The 25,165-nt window shown below is 39.7% G+C and overlaps 1 protein-coding gene across 1 annotated transcript in view; it reads right to left on the reverse strand.

The window, feature by feature from the left end:
• Positions 1–928: 928 nt before the first annotated feature.
• LOC136850529 (prohormone-1-like) overlaps positions 929–25,165 on the reverse strand; it is a 139,511-nt gene continuing 115,274 nt past the window's right edge. Inside the window, exon 4 of the mRNA XM_067124115.1 lies at positions 929–2,617. Coding sequence (XP_066980216.1) covers positions 2,447–2,617 — 171 coding nt within the window. The 3' untranslated portion in view covers positions 929–2,446. The remainder of the gene's footprint in view (positions 2,618–25,165) is intronic.

The following is a 25,165-nucleotide window of genomic DNA, read 5'->3' on the forward strand; positions in this document are numbered from 1 at the left end:
TCTTCTGCGCAGGTACAGACCCATAGGTGCAGCCTTGACCATTTCCACCCAGGCATACCAAAGGTCGAACAACCCTTGACCAGGCAGTTGTTTGCACGCAGACATATAGTGTGCACTTCCGCGTGGCTGATTAAAGTTGTTCTGTATATTACAAAATGCCCAGTGATTGTGCAGTTTTCGGATGCTTCTCATGCAGGGGATCTTAACTGGGTTCGTCCTCCTTCCATCAGATCTCATTCCACTGTGTAGCAAGGCCGCTTGACTTTGCGAAAACTGGCCGTCCTCAGATTAGGCTGGTTGATGACATCGCGATCAAGATTCAGATTTGGAATGGTCGTTGCTTCGTTTTAGTTTGAGAGTTCTTTTTCGCTAAATGACTGCATATATATATATATATATATATATATATATATATATATATATTAATATTTATCACATACACAATTGTTCTGTGCATTAGTAGGATTACTAACAGGACCTCATTCAAACTGGGTGGTATCTAAATAAATATTCCATTAGATACCATCCAATTTGAATGAGGTCCTGTTAGTATATATATATATATATATATATATATATATATATATATATATATATATATATATATGTGTGTGTGTGTGTGTGTGTGTGTGTGTGTGTGTTTATAGACAGAGGAAGCATTTTTTCTCTCCTGGTGCCTACCACATTTTTATATTTATGTTTTTCTAACTCGGTGTGTTACATGTGCCACACGATACCCACGCTTTGCTCTCTTCATTCTTGGCACTGAAAGATAGCTAAAAGTATAGGCTATAATATATTGAGAGTGAAACTGAAACATGTTCTGAGCGCAGACCAATCTTCAGGCATTTCTGACTGAGGGTGATCTGAGTCAATCAGTCTTTCGTCTGAGGAGGAATAGCAGCCTAATGACTAATGAAACACTACGAGTGATGAGCCAATTTTATTTGAAAATATACGCGACAAAGAACCGAAGGAAGTGTTTCCATTCTCTGACTAACTTTGTTTGACGCAAGAAGGAACCAAAACACTCTTGGAGCTGAATTCAACAGAAAGCGAGAGGTTGCAACCGACATTGACCTTTCTAGCTGACAGTTCCTGGGTAGAGCCAATTCGAGGATGTCGTAAAGTGGTCGATCTTAAGCCTTTTGGGGTCGGGGTGGGGGAGGTGTAGGGGGGTAGGGACAGAAATACTTACTGGAAGTCTGATGATGACGATGTCCAGGTGCCTATGTTTCACTGAGGCCTTGTGGTGCAACAACCAGTCACTTCAATGACAGACGAAGTCTGAGTCGAGAAGGTCGCTGTTTGCGAGTGAACAACTGACACTGAATTCTTATCATCTGACGGGAAAGTAAATTTAAGTCAGCTGAACCGTGAAGGAGAGGCAGTCAGTTGTCAGCGCAGTCCCTCACTGAAGCATCTTCTCGAATGCCAGATGAAGGACGGTGAAGCCAGAGAGGAAATAAACCGATGTAACTATCTTCGAAAGCGTTTATTATATCTATACAGACTAGACTACTAAAAATGATAACACCCAATCCAAATATCTGCAGTTCCCGAAAAATCTCTCCGGTTCTTAGGCAAGAGCGTGATGGCAGGCCAGCACGAGATCAGAAAGTCACAGTCACTCTTTCATTTTAGATGGCATTCATACCGTGATATGTCACAAGAAAATGAGAGAGAGAGAGGGAGAGAGTAATATGACGTCACAAGAAAGAAAGAGAGAAAAAGAGTGCAAGGAGTAGAAGATACAGAGAAAGCGAGAGGAAGAAAGCTTGCGTGAAGGAAAGCCATTGGTTGATATGTATCAGCAATCGTGCAGAAGTGAGAGCATTGTACCTGAAACTCAGCTGATTCTTGGTTACTTGAGAACTTCAGAGTAACAGAGAGCATTGCGAGATCATTTCAGATAAGGAAAATTTGTCTTTTCGAAGCAAGGGAGCATGACGAAGTTACAGTAAGTGGTACAAATAGATAATTTTGATGTAACTCTTGACGAAGCAACCGCTCAATGTTAACAAGTAAGAAATGAAACAAAAGCGTCCTTAACAATCTTGAGTTGCTTCTGAATTTGAAGGATTTTGTCTTTCTAGAACTGCAGACACGTATATAAGTTATGCTATATGCAATAGTACACTTTTTTTTAATGATATGTTGCCCAGAAAAGCAGTCACTACAGATACCCCTGACATAATGCTTACAGACATAACTGGAATTTTCGGATGGAAGAAAGCCCTCCAACAAAGTACTGAGATTAACATTGACGATACGAATTTATATCGGATCACATCCAGATCAGAGACATGTCCCGGTTTTTCCCTTTTCCCGTTTCTCGGTCGTCGCTAAGTGCTACTGACTGATGACTGCTTCTGCTTTTTCCTCGTCTTCGTGTTTGCGCTTCTGCTGCTTCTGCTGCCGGGAGCTCCGCGTGCCCCTAGCCGCTTCACTTCCTCTTGCCGAAGCAGCTGACGGCGTTGAAGGCGCACTGCTTCCAGTAGGAGCGCTTCCTCTGCAGGTCGCGCACGTCGGCGTTGTTCCTCAGCCGGTCAACCATCACTTTGGCGAAGAGGTAGTTGATGAGCGCTGCGTCCAGCGACCCGTCGTCGTCGACCAGCTGCGGGAGAAGAGGAGAGAGAAGCTTCAGATATCATATCTAGTTTTCGGTGTTTTCGAATGACACTGGGTTCTACTGACTCATTTTAACCTTACGTTCCTTAGAATCAAGCGACAAAAATCAGTTTTTAGTATTGTGTCATTGTTTCTACGCTAGATCGTTCAGTATGCTATGAGATTTGTGTATGTTTTGCGAATCATTATTAAAGGTAAACATATGAGATTTGTTGTCTGATGATGTAGGAAAGAGAATATGTTGGGATCATATCCAAAACGGCTAATTTTTTAAAGAGAAACATACCAAAATTCTTGCAAAGTGTTGATAACAGTCAAACATGTTATCAACATGTGTGACTGTCCAAAACATTACCAAAAGTGAGTATCAACCATTTGAAAACAAATCGATGGGGGAAAGTTTGTCAGAATCTTATACATTTTCAGTCATCCCAATTTTAACATTCATGAGGAAGTGTAACTTAACAGACATAATATAAAACCAAGTAAATAATGAAAACAGAAGCCCGTAGGGCGTTTAGTGAATAACAAGAATTTATGTAATTTGTTCTGAATTTTAATTTTTAATTTTTTTGAAAAATTTTTTTTTTATTCTTTTTAACCTTTAATATTCTTTTTTGTATGTATGGAAACGAGTAAATGTATGTAGTGTATACATGTGTTTCATTGTAAAAGCATGTTCATTATGCAGGTTTTTCTTTTAAATTTCATTTTCATTCATTCATCATCACGCGAATGTCCTATTTGGTCCCATTTCTAGGCCTCAGGCCTAGACCTGGGTATTTCATCCTAATCCTTCGGGCCAGCCCTGTGAGAGCTGATAGTCAGCTCAGTGGTCTGGTTAAACTATCTTAATAATAATAATAATAATAATAATAATAATAATAATAATTCCCCATAATCTCCACTAGAACCCCGTGACTGCAGACATGAATAATGGCTCTTTCGCGCTTTTAGTTTCCTGTAAAAGAAATCTATTGTGCCGGCTTTGTCTGTCCGCCTGCACTTTCTCTCTCCGCCCTCAGATCTTAAAAACACCTGAGGCTAGAGGGCTGCAAATTGGTATGTTGATTATCCACCCTCCAATCATCAAACATACCAAATTGCAGCCCTCTAGCCTCATTAATTTTTATTTCATTAAAGGTTAAAGTTAGCCATGATCGTGCGTTCGGCACCGCTGTAGATACCAACAGCACATGCCACCACCGGGCCTTGGCAGAACGTTTCATGGGCTGCGGCTGAGAGTCTCATGGACGGTGGATGAGAGTTTCATACAGCATAACAGCTGTACAGGAAACTCGATTGCGCCGAAGAAACTTCAGCGCATTTTTTACTTGTATATTGACTTGGTCGGAATACTCCGTTCACGACCCAAAGGACACCAGTTCATCGGAGGTCAGTCCGAAACTGGCACTTGGACCTAAATGCTCTTTGTATTATTTTTTGTTCAACGATAACTTCTTCTCTGAGATTGTGCATTGTTGAATATTTATGCTCTATGAACTTTCTTTCTTCGTTGCTGAAATGATGATTTACATCTTTAAAAGCATCAAGTCCTGAATTCTATTTGTTCTCACCAAATGCAGATCTTTGCTCGCGTCTAGTTAATTCGTCTTTCCAGGGTAGGTTTTTCGATGGTGAGGCCGCTTATATATCTCTTGGGGCGCGTATTTCCTACTGTTCACTGTTTATGTTCATTAGCCACGAGGAGTGTTAGAGTTTTGAACAAGTAACTAATAAAACCTCAGTTACTGTGGAAGAACGATATATAATTTCTAATATAATTTGTTATATTTATATTTGGATAAGATATAGATTTCGAAGTACATTAAATCTTCTTGTATATATGTGTGTCTGTATGTATATATACATATATATATAAATTTATATTATATATATATTTCTGACTACCATTGGGATCGATCCCCGGTCACTCTAATTGAAGGCCAAGGCGCTACCAACTAACTCTGGCCTGTCATTTGAAAGACCGGGATTCGGTCTCGATGTGAGTTAGAAATTTATTTTTGTGAAACGCGTCCTCAAGTGTTAATAAGTTCCATATTACACACACACACACATACACACACACACACACATACTGTATATACAGTATGTATATAAATTTTTGACTCACATCAGGATCGAACCCAGGTCTTCCAATTGAAAGATCTGGATTCGATCCTGGTGTGAGTCAGAAATTTTATTTCTATTCCACACGTGGTTGTGTCTTGGTTATTTTGATGTATGTGCATGTATATATATATATATATATATATATATATATATATATATATATATATATATATATGTATATGTATGTTTGTAGTGTATGTATGTATGTATGTATGTATATATATATATATATATATATATATATATATATATATATATATATATATATATATTTATATACATATATATATATATATATATATATATATATATGTATATATATATATATATATATATATATATATATATATATATATATATATATATATATATATATTTATAATTAAAACTGTTGTAAGACACTCACAAATGAAATTTTGGTGCAAAAGGAACTATCATTTCATCAAGGGAATGGCGCTGGAATACGTTCTCTCACATAAATCTCATTTAGGCGGAACTGAATCACGAAAACTTCTGGGTTAACTGCTCAAGAAATGTCCTCTCAAAGCAAAAGCGAGTAAAAGTAAAAGGAAGAATCTCTGTATCAGTAGTTCTTACGGCATCATATGATTAAAAATGGACAATACGTTTCACCGCAAGTAAGTAATGAGACGGATATTCTAGAATAGGATGTTTCCATCACTTTAATTATCGTGATTACGAGACATGAGCCCATTGTCCCTACAGCGAGTGACACAATGGGATGAACTATCAGTAAAAGTGGGTCATAGAGGAAACTAATGTAGCGATCTGTTGACAGGAAGAGGGGAAGAACATTTGCATCTTTTGCGTTTGGGCGGAGAGAATTTTGTGACACTGACTGTTCCGAGAGACAGAATTTGTCTATAGACTTTTTTTTATTCGAGTATTTATTGCAATAAATATTCGGAGAAAATGGAGGATATATATTTTTTACCTTATGAAACATCATCTAAAATCTGTGCTTCCTGGAAATGAGGTTGATGAAGATTGACCTGAAACTTATTAACGGCTTCAAGTTTTGTAATCACCTAAAATCTTCGTCTTTCGTCTAGTGCCTTCAGTGCAACTCACTGTAGGCATTACATAAGTTCCTTTGCAGCGTGCCTTCGGCCCCTAGCTGCAACCCCTTTCATTCCTTTTACTCTACCTCCGTTCGTATTCTCTTTCTTCAATCTGACTTTCCACCCTCTCTAACAATTGTTTCATAGTGCAGCTGCGAGGTTTTCCTCCTGTTACACCTTTCAAACCTTCTTACTGTCAATTTCCCGTTCAGCGCTGAATGACCTCTAGGTCCCATCGCTTAGCCTTTGGCCTAAATTCCGTATTCTGTTCTGGCCTGCAGGGTTCGTGGAGAGGCCTCTGCAACTATTTTGCGGCAGCCGTTGCATCTCAAGTAACACATGGAGTTGCCTTACACTAGTGGTGACCCTATAACGTGAGTCCTCAGCTATGGGCTGTACTGTGGCCTCTGCAGGCCTCTGCACCACCACCTGTTTCAGCCCCTGATGCGAGAGCTTTTGCTCTAGGTCCTCCAGGGTATGGAGAAACATACCCACAGTTACGTATGGGTACAAATATATTTAAAGATAAATCTGTACAGAGAGCTTTCGGAAATCTGTTCGATTCCCCTTTCCAGTCTCAAGGGTATGTTTTGCTCTTCTTTTGTTGACTCCTATTGTCGATTTGTTTTTGTATCTATTATTTACTCGCTTCTTCATAACATTGTATACACATCTGAATATCAGATACTCCTTCCTGTGATAAACTGGTTTCTTATGGAAAATTACATTCTGCAATCGAAGTGCCTCACAAAACAGCAGAAGTACTGAGTGACTTAGAAAATTAGGATTGGAGAAAATTAACATATCTACAGTTGAAGAAGCTAGAGCGATCACCATTACTGGCCGAGAACACTTCTAGAATGAAGAGCAATCGCGCACCTTTAGAGCAAGACGGAGCTGGCCTTCTTCTGTGTGAAAAGGTTCGTCAGCACACAGTTCACAGACTGAGCCATTCGAAGGACTCGGTCGCTTTGAATAATAAGAGAACGTAAGTTTAGGGAATAGGTCCCAAGGTTCAAAAGTTGTCCGGAAGGTAGCCACAGGAAACTTATAGCGCAAATGACTGATTTGGAACCAGTCGAATTCGCAGTTATTATACATGGATATTTTGAAGGTCGTCTGGACAAAAATTTTATAATTTTCTGTTAAAAAAAAAAAAAAAAAAAAAAGAAAAACATAAATAAATAAACGTGAGCTATTTTGATATATAAGTCGCTTCAGAGATGGTAGGCATTGTATTATGTAGATGTGGTCTGTATCATAATTCATGTACTTATGTATAACGTCTTTCTTATGGTAATTAGTTTATATAGACGCAATGAATGATGAAATTCTCTGTTTATAACGTTAATCATAAATATCCACCCTGTAACTGCTTAGTGAAGGATGAAATCCATTACAAAAAAGCTTTAGAATAACCGCACCGCGTTCTAGAGAAAGGAGGAAGTGGAGTATATATTTTTTACCTTATGAAACATCATCAAGGAATGAGAACACTCTGTGTTTCAATCCGTAATCTTAAAACGCACAGTTATCTACTTGTAATGTTCCTCAGCACAGACGAAGCAGCTCGTTCTCTCTCATAGGCTGTACAGGCGATAGATGAAATTCCTTCTCTGCCTCCAGAAGAGCCTTAGCCGTTTACTTTCCACATCAGGGACCGCGAGTCATCGTTTTTCTCAAATATCTTTCAAACTAATCATTTGATCGAAATGGTACTTTGACACAGTGTACAATACAAAACACCTCCCGCTAATTTTTGGTAATATAGTGCATTGTCAAATGGTGTTAGTTAAGGTGTTTACTTTTGACTTACATGGTGTTGCCAAGCATCGCCAAACTATGCATTCGAACGTCCTTTATCCCCATCCCGTCCCTCCCTCTCCCTTCCCCTCCTCATCCCTCCCTCAGCCCACTTTCCTGGCCTCCCCATCTCTGCTCACCCTTTTCTGTCCATTGGGGATAGTGGAGGACGTTCGATTGCATAGATTAGTCCTGCTGACTCATGCGACTTTGCCTTTAAAAGTCAAGAGTAAACGCCTTAACTAACACCATCTGACAATGCACTATATTACCAAAAATTAGCGGGGGGTGTCTTGTACACCGCGTCAAAGTACCTTTCCGATCAAATAATTACTTTGAAGGATATTTGGGAAAAAAGATGATGGCTGGCGGTCCCCGAAATGGATAGTAATCGCCTCCATCGACCCCATAAACAGCAGAGGTAAAACCCTTCCTCATTATCGTCTCCACTTAACCGCACCTGAGAGACACAGTAGGCTCTCGTTACTGAACAAGAGTTTAACGATCGACCACCCCAGAGATTAACGTGGTGGGAGACTGGAGAGGCAGAGGAGACTACAGCGATAACACTAATGGAGAGGTGGAAGCCCGCAACTTGAAAATCAGGAAGAGTAAATGTGGGAAGGAATGGTTTGCATAAAGGGCAGTAATGAGTACCGAGAATAATAGCATCATTTAATTACAGTGCCCTTTAACTAAGGTAATTACGCGGCAGGCTGCTGGTAGCCTTATGCGACAGGACAACATGTTTCAGTTTAAATCACGACATTTTATCCACGGGAATTTGCGTTCGTCCATCTTTTAAATTCCAAAATTTTGGTTTTTAATGTTAGCAGCTGTTCACCAAGTTTTATATACTCATAATGACATCATACAGGGTGTCCATAAAGTGTGGGTACATAGGGGATTTTACTATTTTATGTATTTATATTATTTTTCCTCCTCAGAATGGAAATAGCTCTGTCTAAAGAACGAATCGATTTGGTACTCGTACCAAATCGATTCGTTCTTCTTCAGACAGAGCCATCTTCATTCTGAGGAGGAAAAATAATATAAATAAATAAAATAGATAGAAAAATCCCCTATGTACCCAGACATTTATGGACACCCTGTAGAGTAAGCTGAATGGAAGAGTACGCCAGTGTGCTGCTAAACATATTTAGAAACTATCGTACTCACCCGCTTATCTGTGACAGATACGCAAATACGCGTTTGTATTGTAAGTGTGGAACATTCGTTTACCTTTTCTTATTTGTTTTCCTGAAGGAGATTAAGAATCAGAGTTACCCGGCAACGAAGAAAAAACGCTTGTAATTCGAAGGGAGGACAGGGACGCGCAGTGCTGCTGTAAAGTGATATGAAACGATTGCATCTGTGAATAATGTTTCTCCTGTTTCAGCAACATTTGGCTCACACTCCCAGAAAATATACTTGCAAGGAAAACAATCACGCACGCATATATTATATATACTGTGTATACATATACATATATATATATATATTATATATATGTCTGTGTGTGTATACATATGTATACATATACATATATGTATGTACAGTATATATAAATATATATATATATATATATATATATATATATATATATATATATATATATATATAGTATATGTATATATACATAAAATAGTTTGTTTTTGTTCCAGTTCTTTTAAGGACGCAACAAATGGCTGGGATGGATAAATCGTGAATACAGAAGGAGATTCTCGAAGGATTATTAAGGTGCATCTGAAGAACAAACCACTAATTCTAGAGAGTTAACCTTATACATGAATACCACGTGTCTAAAACTAGACAACCATTCCTTGTCAGATACAATCGAGTTCGCATTGTTCTTCATTTCGTCAGTCAACTCATGCATTCCTAAGTCTGGCCAAATTCACGACCCCCCATGCGGTTCCTATTTCTCTCTCTCTCTCTTGTCTGAACACCCAACCCTTCCATTTGTTGCGTAAAACCGTCAATAAATCTGTCTCGTCTCTGGATTTCTGGGGTCTGTTGTTACTTCAAACTTTAAATAAATAAATCTGTCTCGTCTCTGGATTTTTGGGGTCCGGTGTTACTTCAGACTTTAAATAAATTCCCTTATCACTTATCAGTCAGTAACGGAATTACTGCGGTCATATTGTAAACATAACCTCCACCAGAGCAGTCCAGTAGAAAGTGGAAACACGTCATGAAGAGTAGTAAGAAAAATACATATTTTATCTTTCACTTAGTTTTTAAATCACACCATTTTGTAAGGTTACTAGGCCACTTCCCACAGTGTGCTACACACACACACATATATATATATATATATATATTATATCACATATTTTGTGACAGCATGTATCTTAATAAAAACAAGTGTAAGGTTTCTAGTTACAGAAAATTAAAAGAAAATATTATAACCTAAAGTATTTACGGATGAAAAGCACGCTATGTGATTTATTGCCAAAAAGTCATCGTCTCAGTTTTTTTTGTTGTACAATAGAATGCGTCTCAGAATGACAAGTTTGCCATTAGGTTAGAGACAAGTTTGCCTATGATTTATTGCCAAAAAGTCATTGTTTAGTTTTTATTATCTGCGTCTCAGAAGCAATAGGTTTGACAGTGTGCATCCGGAAAAGCACGCTATGTGATTTATTGCCAAAAAGTCATTGTCTCAGTTTTTTTATTATACAATAGACGCTATGTGATTTGCGTCTCAGAATGAATGTGTCTGAGAAGTTTGCCAATAGGTTTGACATCTTTGACATCTGATTTATTGCCAAAAGTCATTGTTTCAGAGTGAATGCGTCTCAGAATGAAAGCAATAGGTTTGACGTGTGCATCCGGAAAAGCACGCTATGTGATTTATTGCCAAAAAGTCATTGTCTCAGTTTTTTACTGTACAATAGAATGTGTCTGAGACAGTTTGCCAATAGGTTTGACATCTGGGAGCCATGGAGTGTGCATCCCACCTATCTTGGTGGAAGTGATTTCCAATAGCAGAGTGTGTTTGTTCAGTGCAAGGGTCTCCAAAGTGGTCGATGCAGAGCCTTTGGTGTCGAAGGGGCCGAAGCCCTTTCTTTGGACCTTGGAAGGGACAGTAACTGAAAGGACCAATAAATTCTTCGGGGTTAAGTGAGAGATTTCAAAATATGCGAAGCAACGCGACGAAAGTTTCTCTCACACATTTCGTTGTATGTATAATGTTTTTTTGTAATTTTTTTTTTTTAATTTTCTCCTGTCTTAAACCTGTTAATGATGTTTTGACTATTAATTGTTGGAATGACAGGGCGCTTTGAACACTTCCTTCCACATGGAAAAATTGATTCGAGTCTTTCAAAAACCTAGTATTGTAGCCATAACGTGATTGTAATTGTGGGTTGTGGCAGCGTCAGCCCCTGGCGTCGTCTTGATTGTTACTGGCTGCAATATTATTCTCATAAATTCTTCTAGAAAATAAAGAGGGAAAGAAATTGAAAGCCCACTCGTTTAGTTTGCTGTCTTCCGGTTCTCTGTCTCTTCCTCTCTCGGTCAGAAATTGCAAAGAGCAGCTAATGGCTAAAACACTAACAAACATGGCATAGTTGTCAAAACTGTGTGTGGTATATATATATATATATATATATATATATATATATATATATATATATATATATATATATATATATATATATATATATATATATATATATATATATATATATATATATATATATATATATATATGTGTGTGTGTGTGTGTGTGTATAAAATTACCTGAGTACACAGCATACTTCCACTCCGAATACTGTTTAAAAGGTTCTCCACTGTCGGCGAAACTTTTTTCTTTTACAATTTTTCTATAAGCCCTTTGTTGGCCGAGTTGGTTGAGCTTCAGACCGTCATTCGATGGGCCGGAGTTCGATTCCCGCCGCCGGCTGATGAAGAGTTAGAGGAATTTATTTCTGGTGATAGAAATTCATTTCTCGCTATAATGTGGTTCGAATTCCACAATAAGCTGTAGGTCCCGTTGCTAAGTAACCAGTTGGTTCTTAGCCACGTAAAATAAGTCTGATCCTTCGGGCCAGCCCTAGGAGAGCTGTTAATCAGCTCAGTGGTCTGGTAAAACTAAGCTATACTTACTTACTTTAAAACTTAGACACATAAACGGTAACATTGTTCCATATTTTTTAATGTTTGCGTTTTACCAAGATAATGAACTGGTTTTGAGCCCAAACTATTCTTCTAGCTCAAGTTTTTTCACACAGTTTCATTGTCTGAACCAACGCCAAGGGAGACGACAAGGTTTACCCAGTTGGGTGGAGTCACCGCCCGCCTGGGGTAACTACGTAGGCGATGACGTATCTTAGAGGTAAACCTGCTCATTACGGCAAGTCACCTGCTGACGCAATAAGTAGGTAGGCAAAGCTCCGCCTACATGGGGGATTTTGGGGGGAAAGTGAGCAGACCTTCTCTTTCTTTTGGCCTTGGTTTGAACAAGATGATAAACGACACCGATAGAAACCAAAAATTATATTTTCCAGCGATTCTAGAGAGAATCGAACGTTCGTGCGTACAAGATATTTCTTTTATTTTACACTGGAACTATAGCTGGAATCCAACTTAGTCAGGGGTTAGGGTATAGAATAACAACACTACAACAACCAGATGATAAAAATACACGGCAGTTTCGTAAGTTTGACAACTGTGGCCTTCGTCTCTCATAAGTTGAGTTAACTCTGCTTCAGTTCTCTTCGATGTATATAAACCAAAACACGATATTTATCCATTTTTCCCTTTGAATGTGTACTCGATATCTTTCATGTCACTTTGAGAGGTACAAGTGACTATTTAAGTATTGAATGGCATTGTGGCTAGGGAAGTAATTCGTGGTATACACGCACGCCGATGGTTAGTTAGTCGGTAGCGTTCTTCCTTATCCAGCTCTGGAGCAACGGCGATAAGTAAAAAAGTTAAGTATATCTTAGTTTAACCAGACCAGTGAGCTGATTAACAGCACTCCTAGGGCTGGCCCGAAGGATTAGATTTATTTCCCGTGGCCAAGAACCAACTGGTTACCTAGCAACGGGACCTACAGCTTATTGTGGAATCCGAACCACATTATAACGAGAAATGAATTTCTAACACCAGAAATAAATTTCTCTAATTCTTCATTGGCGGCCAGTTGGAGAGTCGAATGCGGGCCCAGCAGAGTGCTATCCGAGAACGATACCAACCCGTCCAATGAGGAACTACGGGATAGGTGTCTACACCCATTGTTCCTTTGTTAACCTACTATCCATTTCAGGGACCGACTTTTAAAGGCGAAGTCGCATGAGTCAGCAGGACTAATCTATGCAGTCGAACGTCCGGTATCTCTCATAGACAGGAAAGCGGGGGCGGAGATAGGGAGGCCAGGAAAGTGGGCTGAGGGAGGGATGAGGAGGGGAAGGGAGAGGGAGGGACGGAATGGGGATAAAGGACGTTCGAATGCATAGTTTGGCGATGCTTGGCAACACCATGGAAGTCAAGAGTAAACGCCCTAACTAAAACCATTTGACAATGCACTATATTACCAAAAAAAATTAGCGGGAGGTGTCTTGCACACTGTATCAAAGCACCATTTCGATCAAATGAGCAGTTTGAAAGATATTTGAGAAAAACGATGACTCAAGGTCCCTGAAATGGCTAGTAAGCAGTGAATTGATACCAGGTAGTCAGACTTTGGTGGAAGACTTACTCACGGTTAAAAACAAAGTGAATCACAGAGGAGAAAGAGCATTTGAGTCCTTTATGTATGCTTACTACATGTATACACACACGTATGCACATGTGTATATGTATTATATATATTTTTTCTCCGTAAGTGTGTTTGTTGTTACTACGTGCATACACACATATGCAGATATGTATGTGTATATGTATATATATATATATATATATATATATATATATATATATATATATATATATATATATATATATATATAAATATATATATATATATATATATATATATATATATATATATATATATATAAAATAGTTTGTTTTTCCTGGAGTATGTGTCACGGCTGTGTACCGTACGTAATTTATACCTCAGAGTTAGTGACTAACTCGCCTAAAGGTTTATGTTTATTTATAGAGCAACTTCTGGTCGCATAATGAAATCTGTGTTTCCCCGAGGTGCTGTCAATTTCAGGTCTTCTTTAACTTTATTCCGAGAGGGAATCTCCGACTCGGTGAAGACAGTTTATAAATATGTATATATATGTGTATATTTATTTATATGCGATGTATATACATGTGTATAGATAGATATTTAGATATTTAGGTATAGATAGATAGATAGATAGATAGATAGATAGATAGATAGATAGATAGATAGATAGACTGATGTATCACAGTAAGTGTCTTACTGTAAGAGGCAGCTTAATCAGAGTACCGCAGCTGTTGGCTCCCGTAGGGGGGTAGTGCTGTCAGTGCACCTCACGTGGTGCACTGTAGGCAAGGCATTATTACTTAAGGTTCTTTGCAGTCCCTTCGGCCCTTAGCTGCAACCTCTTTCATTCCTTTTACTGTATCTCCGTTCATCTTTTCTTTCCTCCATCTGACTTTCCAACCTCGCTAACGATTATTTCGCAGTGCAACTGCGAGGCTTTCCTCCTGTTACACCTTTCAAACCTTCTACTGCCAGTTCCCGTTTCAGCGCTGAATGACCTCATAGGTCCCAGTGCTTGGCTTTTGGTCTGAATCCTGTACTCAGTTCAACACCATTTTCTTTGGAAGCTTGAAGAATTTCAAGTCAGTGGCCCCTTTGGTGGGCTTGATCCACATGAGTAGAATTCATCTTCTGAATATATAATGATAATAATAGTTCAGAAAACGAAAACCAAAAGCGAAAATGAATTAGATGCAAAGAAATTATTCACGAAGAGCAACACCGCTGCATCAGCAGCCCCCTCAGACCAAAACAGCATGAAGCAGGGCGAGCAGAAGAGCGCCTCGCCAGTGAGGCTGCAAAGCCTCCCTCAAACTCGAACCCCATTGATGAAGAACAGCGTCCTCGAACCCCACTGATGAAGAACAGCGTCCTCGAACCCCACTGATGAAGAACAGCGTCCTGCGAAGGAGAAGCGTCTCTTTGGGGACATTCCCAAACGTCCTGGGAGCAGTCAGCTAATTCTGTTCAGCATGTCAGATGAATGTACAGCATGTTGAAAGTATGAGAGGAAGGAAAAAGGGCAGTGTTTTAGTATGAACGGAAATTATTAGCGAATGTCGAAAGAGAAGTTATTTTCTGTACAGCCGCTGCAGCGTATAATAATCAAGGCCGCCGAAAATAGATCTATCTTTGGGTGGTCTCGGTATAATGCTGTATGAGCCACGGCCCATGAAACGTCAACCACGGGCGAGTGGTGGCCTGTCGTATATCGTTGCCAGACGCACGATCATAGCTAACTTTAACCTTAAATTAAATAAAAACTACTGAGGCTAGAGAGCTGCAATTTGGTATGTTTGATGATTTAGGGTGGATGATCAACGTACCAATCTGCAGCCTTCTAGCCTCAGCAGTTTTTAAGATCTGATGGCGGACAAAACAAGTGCGGGCGGACTGACAAAGCCGGCACAATGCTTTTCTTTACAGAAAACTAAAAAAAAAAAAAAAAAAATACAGCAAAAATGACAATTTTACAGAAAACTAAAAAAAACAGCAAAAATGATAAGCTAGCACAGCTTTTGTAATTGTAGTAACACTTTTTCATTTAATTGTTTGATCTGAAGCCGTGTTTCATTATATCCTTTTTCCCTTTTGTTGGAATTTGTCAGTATTCAGGATAAAGTTAAGCATGTGAGTTGTACATAAAGACTCTAAATTAGTCCAACGAACAATAAAAGTGCAGAATGCAGTTGGGACTCTCTCATTACTCCAATTAGGCTATCTTTAGCAAAGCTGATCGTTGATCGTTCCTTTGCTAAAACTTTTGATATTGACATGAAATCTCTTGAATTGAATTTAATATAGAATTTAGACCAAAGACCAGGCGCTGGGACCTATGAGGTCATTCGGCGCTGAAACGGAATCGACGGTAAAAGGTTTGAAAGGTGTAACAAGAGGAAAAACTCAAAGCAGTTACACTGTGAATCAATTGTTAGGAAAGGGTTAAGGAAAGTGAGATGAAAGGATGAGAATATGAAAGGAGGTACAGTAAAAGGGACGAAAGGGGTTGCAGCTAGGGGGCCGAAGGGACGCTGCAAAGAACCTTAAGAAATACCTACGGGGAAAATCTCGCGAATGAATCGAATGGCAGACAGAACAGTGGTGCAGGTGGCTGTGTCATTATCACTAGATTTAAAGCACCCCCTTCATGCTCGGGTATCGTTTAAAATCGCATATCAGTATACTCGGCGGCTAAACGTATTCATATATCAGTGTGACTTCTTCACCAAGAAATGCAACCCGGACGCATTTTCCCGAGATGTAACCGAGTACCGAGACCTTTCCCTGAAAGAAGCGGGACGAAATATCTTAAAAACTAACCATCGATTTTTCTTGAAAATAATCTCGTTATGTTTCCCACAACCACATTACTGCAGTTGCGTAAATTTAGCAAAATCTAACCTAACTTAACCTAGGGGCATTGCAAAAAAAAAGGGGGGGGTGTGCAATTCTAGCATACAAAGTTAAGTCTATCTTAGTTTAACCAGACCACTGAGCTGATTAACAGCTCTCCTAGAGACGGCTGGCCCGAAGGATTAGACTCATTTTACGTGGCTAAGAACCAATTGGTTACCTAGCAACGGGACCTACAGCTTATTATTGTGGAATCCGAACCACATAATACCGAGAAATGAATTTATATCGCCAGAAATAATTTCCTTTAATTCTTCATTGGCCGGCCGGAGACTCGAACTCGGGCATACATCTCAGGAATCTAAGCGGTGATTCTCGAGCAGAATCGAATGCAGTATCTGTAGGGCTTTCAAAGCGGTCGGTACCACAGTCGGGTAGATATAAAAAAGTAGAAAGACAGTCAAAGGATAAAGTAATGGATTAGATTGTCGAGTAACTTTAATAATAAGCGTTAATGAAAGTTGCGATAAATAAGTTTTTGAAACGATGCGCCGTCATTTATTCAAATGAGTGAAATAGGCTCAGTTGTGAAGAGAAGTGTTTGCAACAAAATTGCTCATATTCTACGAACGGCTGCACTCTGTCGATCTTCCACGGCAAGAAAGAGTAAGCTATAAGGAAGGAATGCGCCTCAATAAAACCTCGACCTTCTGGGCCAGCTCCCCCGATATCCTTCCCATAGGACGCTTCTGCAAATTATCGGAATCCAATGGTGTGCCTTTCAAGATTTGTTGCTTTATTAAGGAAAATCTTGCAAGTTATTGAAAGAGTGTCGGCGGCCGCCCTGATAGAATCTAATGTGGCGTGCTCTTTCTGCGTGATCGAGGAAAGACGGAAATGTTTTGTTTGTTTTTTTGGGACAAAATCTGCAGTTGTGGATGGTCTGTTGTCTCTGTGCAACCTTTGTTACTGTCTTAGGCTGCTTTCAAGCAAGCTACTTACTACTCCATCAAGGACTTATCTTTTAAACTGTTTCTTTTCAATTTTTTCTTTGTTTTTTTTTTGTGGTGCTAAGTAGACACATTTGCATCGGCCAAATTTTTCCCCTTCACCAAGATCTCGCCAACTGGACCAGATTGTTTATCTGTATTAGAATTTTTGACATTTATTACACTGAGCCTGGTCACTCATTGGTTTATTGATAATATAAATAAACATGATACTTTGGCACACCAAGAACCGTAGTGTTTCAGTTTGTGTTGTCCCTGTGCAGGTAATGGGGAGTAAGTGGGTAAAATGAATTTTGTCTTCTTGAATGACTGAATTCAACGAATGATTGTTTCTTTCCACGAAGCGAAAATGTTCCTCGATTTCCTTAAATCAAAATGGTCAGCCTCTAAAACGTTTTACGTCATAGAATGAAACGCTGAATCTGTCTGAAATCCGATATATTGTTGTGCCCAATAATGTTTGGTCATGAATGCTACTCTGGCATTCAGATTCTTTGACGTATGGTGGAAAGTTAAAGCTGTTAATTTCGAACAAGTTTTATTTTATTCCGGTAACTAAAAAGTTCGGTATTGTCAGATTTCTGGCAAAAAGTGACCAGTAGATTTTTACACACACACACACACACACACACACACACACACACACACACACACACACACACACACACACACATATATATATATATATATATATATATATATATATATATATATATATATATATATATATATATATATATATATATATATATATATATATATATTTTTTTAATGTCCTTAAAGAGTAGGAATCTACTGATAGTACCTTCATTTCCTGTTCTTAACGCAACGAACATTCGAAGTTTTCGATAGACTTCTTATTTCCGTTTCTTTTTCTGCGCCGAGTAGCATTAGCATGAAGTCAGAAGCTGTGTCGTCACCACAGCAAACAAATTTCGGATATTTCCCAGACAGTGGCGCCAAGGGTTTTAACCCGGTATGTATCCACCTTCGCGGCGTGTATAGTACAAGAAGCCCGTTGGGAATGACCGTAAAAACATAAACAAAAGAGTGTAAATATCATAAAGATAATGACCTTCCAAGAAATATCAGCCCTCGATAACGACCCCCGAAAACCCCGGGGGTCACTATCTAGGAAAGGTGCCATATTTCAGACAAAGAGCACAGATTTGTTCCGAAGTCTCCCTCTTCTCCGCGCTGCTGCTGCTGTGCAGAGCGAGCTGTACCGTTAGAACGCCCAAAAGAATGAAATTGGAAACCTGATTTTTGCGCGACAGCTGGTTGCTACTGCTGCTTCCGCCTAAGGGAAGAGGAGGCTCGCGTCGGGATTTGGAGCTCAACAAAAGTCTCCTCCCGCGGTCTTCCCCTTTCACAGAACGAAGAGAGGAACGGAGGAACTTTGCTACGAGTCCAGATGCTGATGAGTCGACCCTCATTGAATTTTAGTCTCGCTTGCTCGGCATCATTCCGTGTTCCTCCGATTAAAGTGTCAACGGACTGTCTGTTGTCACACTCCTTCTTTGTCATATGTTTTCTTTTGTTCGATTCTGTCCACTTCTTTTTCCTCTTTAAATGTCATGTAGGCTTTGCGTTTTGTGATGGTCATTCCATACGAACGGTGGAGCATTTTTTTTTAATAATAATAATAATGGAAAGAGAAACCCCACAAGATTCTTGTGTATAACTTGTTTACTGGCAAATATTTACATATTACTTTGATCTCGAGTACTTTCAGGTCCTAACTGTGACCCTTTTTCAGGAGATGAGGTAGTCAGGCTGGTTCAAGATTGCTGGGCCTTGAACCAGCCTGACTACCTCATCTCTTGAAAAAGTGTCACAGTTAGGACCTGAAAGTACTCGAGATCAAAGTAATATGTAAATATTTGCCAGTAAACAAGTTATACACAAGAATCTTGTGGGTTTTCTTTCCATCTTCAGAAGAAAACTGAAAGAAGTTTTTTGTTTGGTTAATAATAATAATAATAATAATAATAATAAGAAATAATAATAATAATAATAATAATAATAATAATAATAATAACAACAATTGGCCTTCACAAACCTACTCCTGTTTGAACTGAACTGAACTGAATAAAGAATTTAAGCCAACGGCCAAGCACTGGAACCTATGAGGTCATTCAGCGCCGAAACGGAAATTGAGAGTAAAAGGTCTGAAAGGTGTAACAGGAGAAAAACCTCAAAGCAGTTGCACTATGAATCATTTGTTAGGAGAGGAGGGACAGTAAGATGGAAGAAAGAGAATATGAAAGGAGGTACAGTGAAAAGAATAAAAAGAGGTTGCAGCTAGGGGCCGAAGGCACGCTGCAAAGAGCCTTAAGCAATGCCTACAGTGCACCGCATGAGGTGCACTGACGGCACTACCCTCCTGCGGGGTTACTTCCGTTTAGTCATGTTCTTGTCTTGCTGACTCTTGATTCACCACCAACCGAAGGCATTTTGCAACCCAGTGGTTTTTGCAGCCTTTATTGAAAACAGACAAGTATAGAACTTGACTTCAATACATCTTCTGTGGTTAATGACAGGGATGGACTGTGGTCGACAGTCTAGACGTGTGAGGTGTCACGTCTCGACTGTCGACCTAACCGCGCAACGTCTCCTCGCTGCTGGGAGAAAGGGCGCTGGTGACTGGTACGATACATGTACATACGCTACTGGGGCCTAAGCGATGACAGGCAGGGCAGCCAATCGAGACTACAGAGTTTACCCCAAAAGCCAAATCAAAGTCCTTCAAAAAGAAGGCAGCGTGCTTACCCACATGCAAATGGGGAAAAAAGCACGTTAAAAGAAGAAGAGAAGAAGAAATGGACTTTGGTAGACCTCATTCTCCATTCTTCCCATAATATGGTAATGGCGGTAGCAGTTGTGGTAGCAAAAGCATTGTTTGTGGCTGTAGCGGTGATAATGGCGGTAACAATAAATATTTTCAGTAGACTCGCTTTGCAAAGTAGTGTCATCAGTTCACCTCACGTGGTGCACTGTAGGCATTACATAAGGGTTTTTGCAGCGTCTCTTCGGCCGCTAGCTGCAACCTCTCTCTTTTCTTTTACTGTACCTCCGTTCATATTCTCTTTCTTCCAACTGACTTCACACCCCCTCTAAAAATTGTTTGACGTATCAGACTGTACGTTGAAAATGGAAAAAAAAATAGATAAGTTTGCGATAAAGGAAAAACAAAGTCAAGGGCAGGACAGAGAAACAAAGGAAGTAGGACAAAGCGAACAAACACAAACAGCCGAGGCTTCTGACCGAGTCAGATAGGGAGGAGGGCGCAGGAAAGGAGGTTTGGGCTTAGGCCGTCTTAACCCAGCCGTCCGGAGTGTCGAAACCAAAGCTGTTCCGTGGATGAGCATAAGTAAAGTGGCCTAATAGGTGGCAGCTGGTCGATCTGCTGATCAAGACCGCCTCCTATTCCATGTCAGGTGGAGCCCACTGAGACTTCGATCTGTTGCTATTATTATTATTATTTATTATTATTATTATTATTATTATTATTATTAAGCCCTTTCCAGGTAAGAAAATGATCAAACGTCACTCCGGCGTTTCGCAATTTCGCCTACAGGTCATTTTTAATTTTTTTTTTTTTTTTTTTATCAGGGAAAGTTAACAGGATATTTCACGTGAAAAAAATGGCTTTGATGCCATTATTCTATTAGGCTTTTGAAGTTATTGTTTATGGCAACAGTTTTGATTTTTTTTTTTTTTTTTGGGCCTTTTACTTTTCATTTCATGCTCATTACGACAGACAATACGAACCAGATTTAAACCGATGTACCAGCGTGCTCATTTTAGCTCCGTGTTTTATGATTACGAAATATCTTACCTAGCCAGATAATCCGGTTAAATATGTTATCTTATATACCAAATATATCGCTGTAAATCTCGAATCGTTAATCATTTATTGTTGGATTTGTCAGAACGAAAAGAACACGCATATGGTATTACCATAATGGTACAACAGCGCGCGGAATGTCGAAGTTCCGTTAGAAAATGGAATTCCCTGACCTTGAACTGTTTTGGCGGTTCCCCGTGCACGCCTGTCCCCGGTCTCCTTAGACTGAAAGCAACACAAACACGGTCTGTTGTTATTCTTCTTCTCCCCCTCCTCCCCATACTCCAGTTTTTCTCCGAGACCCGAGAGGAGGAGGAGGAGGAGAAGAAGAAGAAGAAGGGAGTGCTCTCCAGCGTAAACAAGTGAGCGCTCGTCGGTGTTTGCAGAAGCTCGCCCATGGGATTATACCCGTCACCTTCACCCGTGAAAGTGTATTCACAAGTAAAGGGGAAAATGGAACCCGCGTCCTTAGAAAATGAGAGAAAACAAGAATTTTGTCCTACTTCGGTACCTTATTCTCAGCTGTTACCACTAATCCAGTAAGACCCTTTTCTTCTTCTTTGAAGTTCTTTTGGATCTTCGAATCGAGATGTATTCCCACACATGCATATCCTAAATGCATAGTTATTCATTATGGGGAATATCAGTTTTTGCCAAATGTCAATCTTAACCATAGTTTTAAAATCGTTCTTTTATTTTACTTATTCAGTTTATAAATTCATTGCCAAAACTATTCATCTCAAACGTAATTCGTTAGAGCGCTGGATAATCCGTCGGATTCCAGTGCTTGGCTTCAAGCCTAAATTTCCTATTCCATCCCATTCCATACTTGGGGTGAAACTTCCCAACAAGTCGAAGGAAATGTTTCCCGCCAACGAAGACGATTTATTTGTCACATATTGATGCATTTCAGTTGAGTACTGCCGCAAGTTTGTGTGAGGCACTTATTCAATTCCTCGTCGGGGGGTTAGTGCCGCCAGTGCACCTCATGCGGCGCACTGTAGGCATTACTTTAAGGTTCCTTGCAGCGTCCCTTCCATGGCCCCTAGCTGCAACCCCCTTTCATTTCTTGTGCTGTACCTCCGTTACACCTTTAAAGCCTTTTAACTGTCGATTTCCCTTTCAGCGCTAATGACCTCGTAGGCCTCAATTCTGTATTCTATTCAGTCCCATTATTCCCTTTTAACAGCATTTCTAATAGTGCGCAATTAAAGCATGAAAATCCGCTATGCTATTCTGCTGTTTGAAAGAAATGTTAAAAGTTGACGTGTTAAAAGTTTGAAAGAAACGTTAAAAGTTATTTGTTCCAAGTGCAGTCGTCGTCAGTCGTGGAGCCGTGGGCGTATGGACAGTTGTCCCGGGGAAACGTCTCCGCCAGTGGATTCGTTTCCTCAACCATTAGCTAATGCGATCAGGTCGACCGCGATCTTGATGACATGTGACCTGTTTTTGAATCCTCTTTCATCTTACACGAATGGACCGTCTAGAGGGGTTGGAAACGCTCAAAGTTATTTTTTTTTTTCTAGGAGGGGAGAGGGATAAATCAGAGTCTGGTCCTAATAAAATCGATGACTTCTGGTCATCTCTCTCTCTCTCTCTCTCTCTCTCTCTCTCTCTCTCTCTCTCTCTCTCTCCGGGGGGGGATTGTTCCCAGAGATGGGAACTGTGAACATGCTTTATGTAATTCTTCGTCATGTGGTAGTACTTTGCAATACCATGTAGTGAATATTATACTCGTTAACTTCTTATTTGTAGTAATTTCATTTTTTGTGTGTTGGGGGGCTGGGGGTACCAACTCACACACACACAAAAAAGAAAAAAATAAAAAGCCCCGAAGTTTCTTCGGCGCAATCGAGTTTTCTGTAAAGCCGCTACAGCGTATAATCAAGGCCACCGAAAATAGATCAATCCTTCTGTGGTCTCGGTATAATGCTGTATGAGCCGCGGCCCATGAATCTTCAACCACGGGGCAGTGGTGGCCTATCCTACTTTGTTACCAGAAGCAAGATTATTGCTAAATTTAACCTTAATTAAATTGAAAACTACTGAGGCTAGAGGGCTGCAATTTTGTATGTTTGATGATTGGAGGGTAGATGATCAACATACCAATTTGCAACCCTCTAGCCTCATTAGTTTTTAAGATCTGAGGGCGGACAGAAAAAGTGCGGACAGAAAAAAGTGCGGACGGACAGACAAAACCGGCAGAATAGTTTTCTTTTCAGAAAACTAAAGATGCGTTTGACGAGCTGGATCCAAATTCAGTAGATGGAAGTCAATCCATAATTCGGTCGGGTGGTAACGAACCTCACAGGAGGAGAGACAAGAACGGCAGAATGAACTGACAAAACTGTAAAGATCTTCAGAAAGAGGCCGCTCATCAAGCCCATGACCTGTGTGTGTGAATTTTTACCCAGAGGTATTGTGCAATTGAACACCATATATGTGTTCCTTTGATTTTGTATTATATAATTTATATACTGTGTATATATATATATGTGTGTGTGTGTGTGTGTATAAATAATGATTGTGTGTGTGTTCCCATAATATATTTCCCAGGTAAGCAGTAGTGTAGTCTCGGTATCTGTACTCTTTGTGTGGTACCTTTTATCACAGTTTCTTTGATGTATTATTTTTTTGGTTCCCTTTATGTATTAGTTTTTTCATGAAAATGATTTTATAACAATTGAATTGTGTGGAAGGCTTGCATTGTTTGTCTGCTGGTCAAGAGATTCAGAGGCTTATGACGTAGATCCTGAAGTGAGTGCACCTTGCATATTTATATATATATATATATATATATATATATATATATATATATATATATATATATATATATATATATATATGTGTGTGTGTGTGTGTGTGTGTGTGTGTGTGTGTGTGTATGCTTTCATCCGCGTTTGCAAAAAAAGTGGGCTGGTCAAATCACCTCAATTGGGATGGGCCTCCTGCAAATGACTTCATTGAAAACCATAGCTTGGTGCCTTGCCAACACATTTTGGATTCCCTGTTCTACCAAACAGATTTCTAAATTAATCTTTTGTTGGTGAGCACTTTGATATTCTAACCCTTGCTTTAGAATCTCCTCTCTTATGAAAAATCGAGAATTACATTGTTAACCAGTAAAGAAAATGGAGTGAATTTCGATTGTGCCTCCTTTTCATGCAAAGGGAATCTGCCATCATACGCTTTCCCGAGTGAAGCTTATGTACTTTATCGGTGACCCAAATGAGAAAATTTGCAGGTGATAAATAAACTTTTTGATTGTGTCTATTGACAAATCCTGTTGCAATCCGCGTTCATCCTTTACACAGCAGCTTTTATTAAACATCCATATCCTATTAGGCAATCAAATACCTTCCATTTCCCGGAACCTCAGTCAGTTTTGTTGTATTGATATTCAGATGCCTTTCGTTCCATTAAGCGCTTGTGATCTGATGCGAAATCTAAGCAAGCATTGTCATCGGGGTACAAAGGTCGTTTGGAAAAGATTTCAATAAACAAAAAGAGATTCACCATCGCTAAAAAGGGACTAATTAAATCATTAACTATAAGGGAATAGTCGGAGGCATCCTTGATGCGTTTCTGTTGGCTCGAGTTTTACTCGGGGCCTTTGCAATAAAGCGAAATTTATATGCGAGCGATTTTCATCACGAGAAATCCAACGGCGTTCAGGCGACTTTGATCCCATCATTGCAAAAATCAAACTGCATTTGCTTCTACCTCGTGTACCCCGTAGTGGGGGTAGGGCCGTCAGTGCACCCTTCATAGTGCAGCTGCTGCGAGGTTTTCCTCCTGTTACACCTTTCAGACCTTTTATTCTCCATTTCCGTTTCAGCGCTGAATGACCTCATAGGTCCCAGTGCTTGGCCTCTGGCCTAAATTCTATATTCAATTCTACCTCAGGTAAAAAACCTCTTCCTTAGGCGAGTCGGTAGAGCTGCAGCCTTCCACTCCTTAGGCCCGAGTTCGACTCCCCGGCCGGCTAATGAAGAGGTAGAGGAATTTATTTCTGGTGATAGAAATTCATTTCTCGGTATAATGTGGTTCGGATTCCACAATAACCTGTAGGTCCCGTTGCTAAGTAACCAGTTGGTTCTTGGCCACGTTG

This window comes from Macrobrachium rosenbergii, chromosome 22, assembly GCF_040412425.1.
Source record: "Macrobrachium rosenbergii isolate ZJJX-2024 chromosome 22, ASM4041242v1, whole genome shotgun sequence".
In the NCBI taxonomy this organism is placed as follows: Eukaryota; Metazoa; Arthropoda; class Malacostraca; order Decapoda; family Palaemonidae; genus Macrobrachium; species Macrobrachium rosenbergii.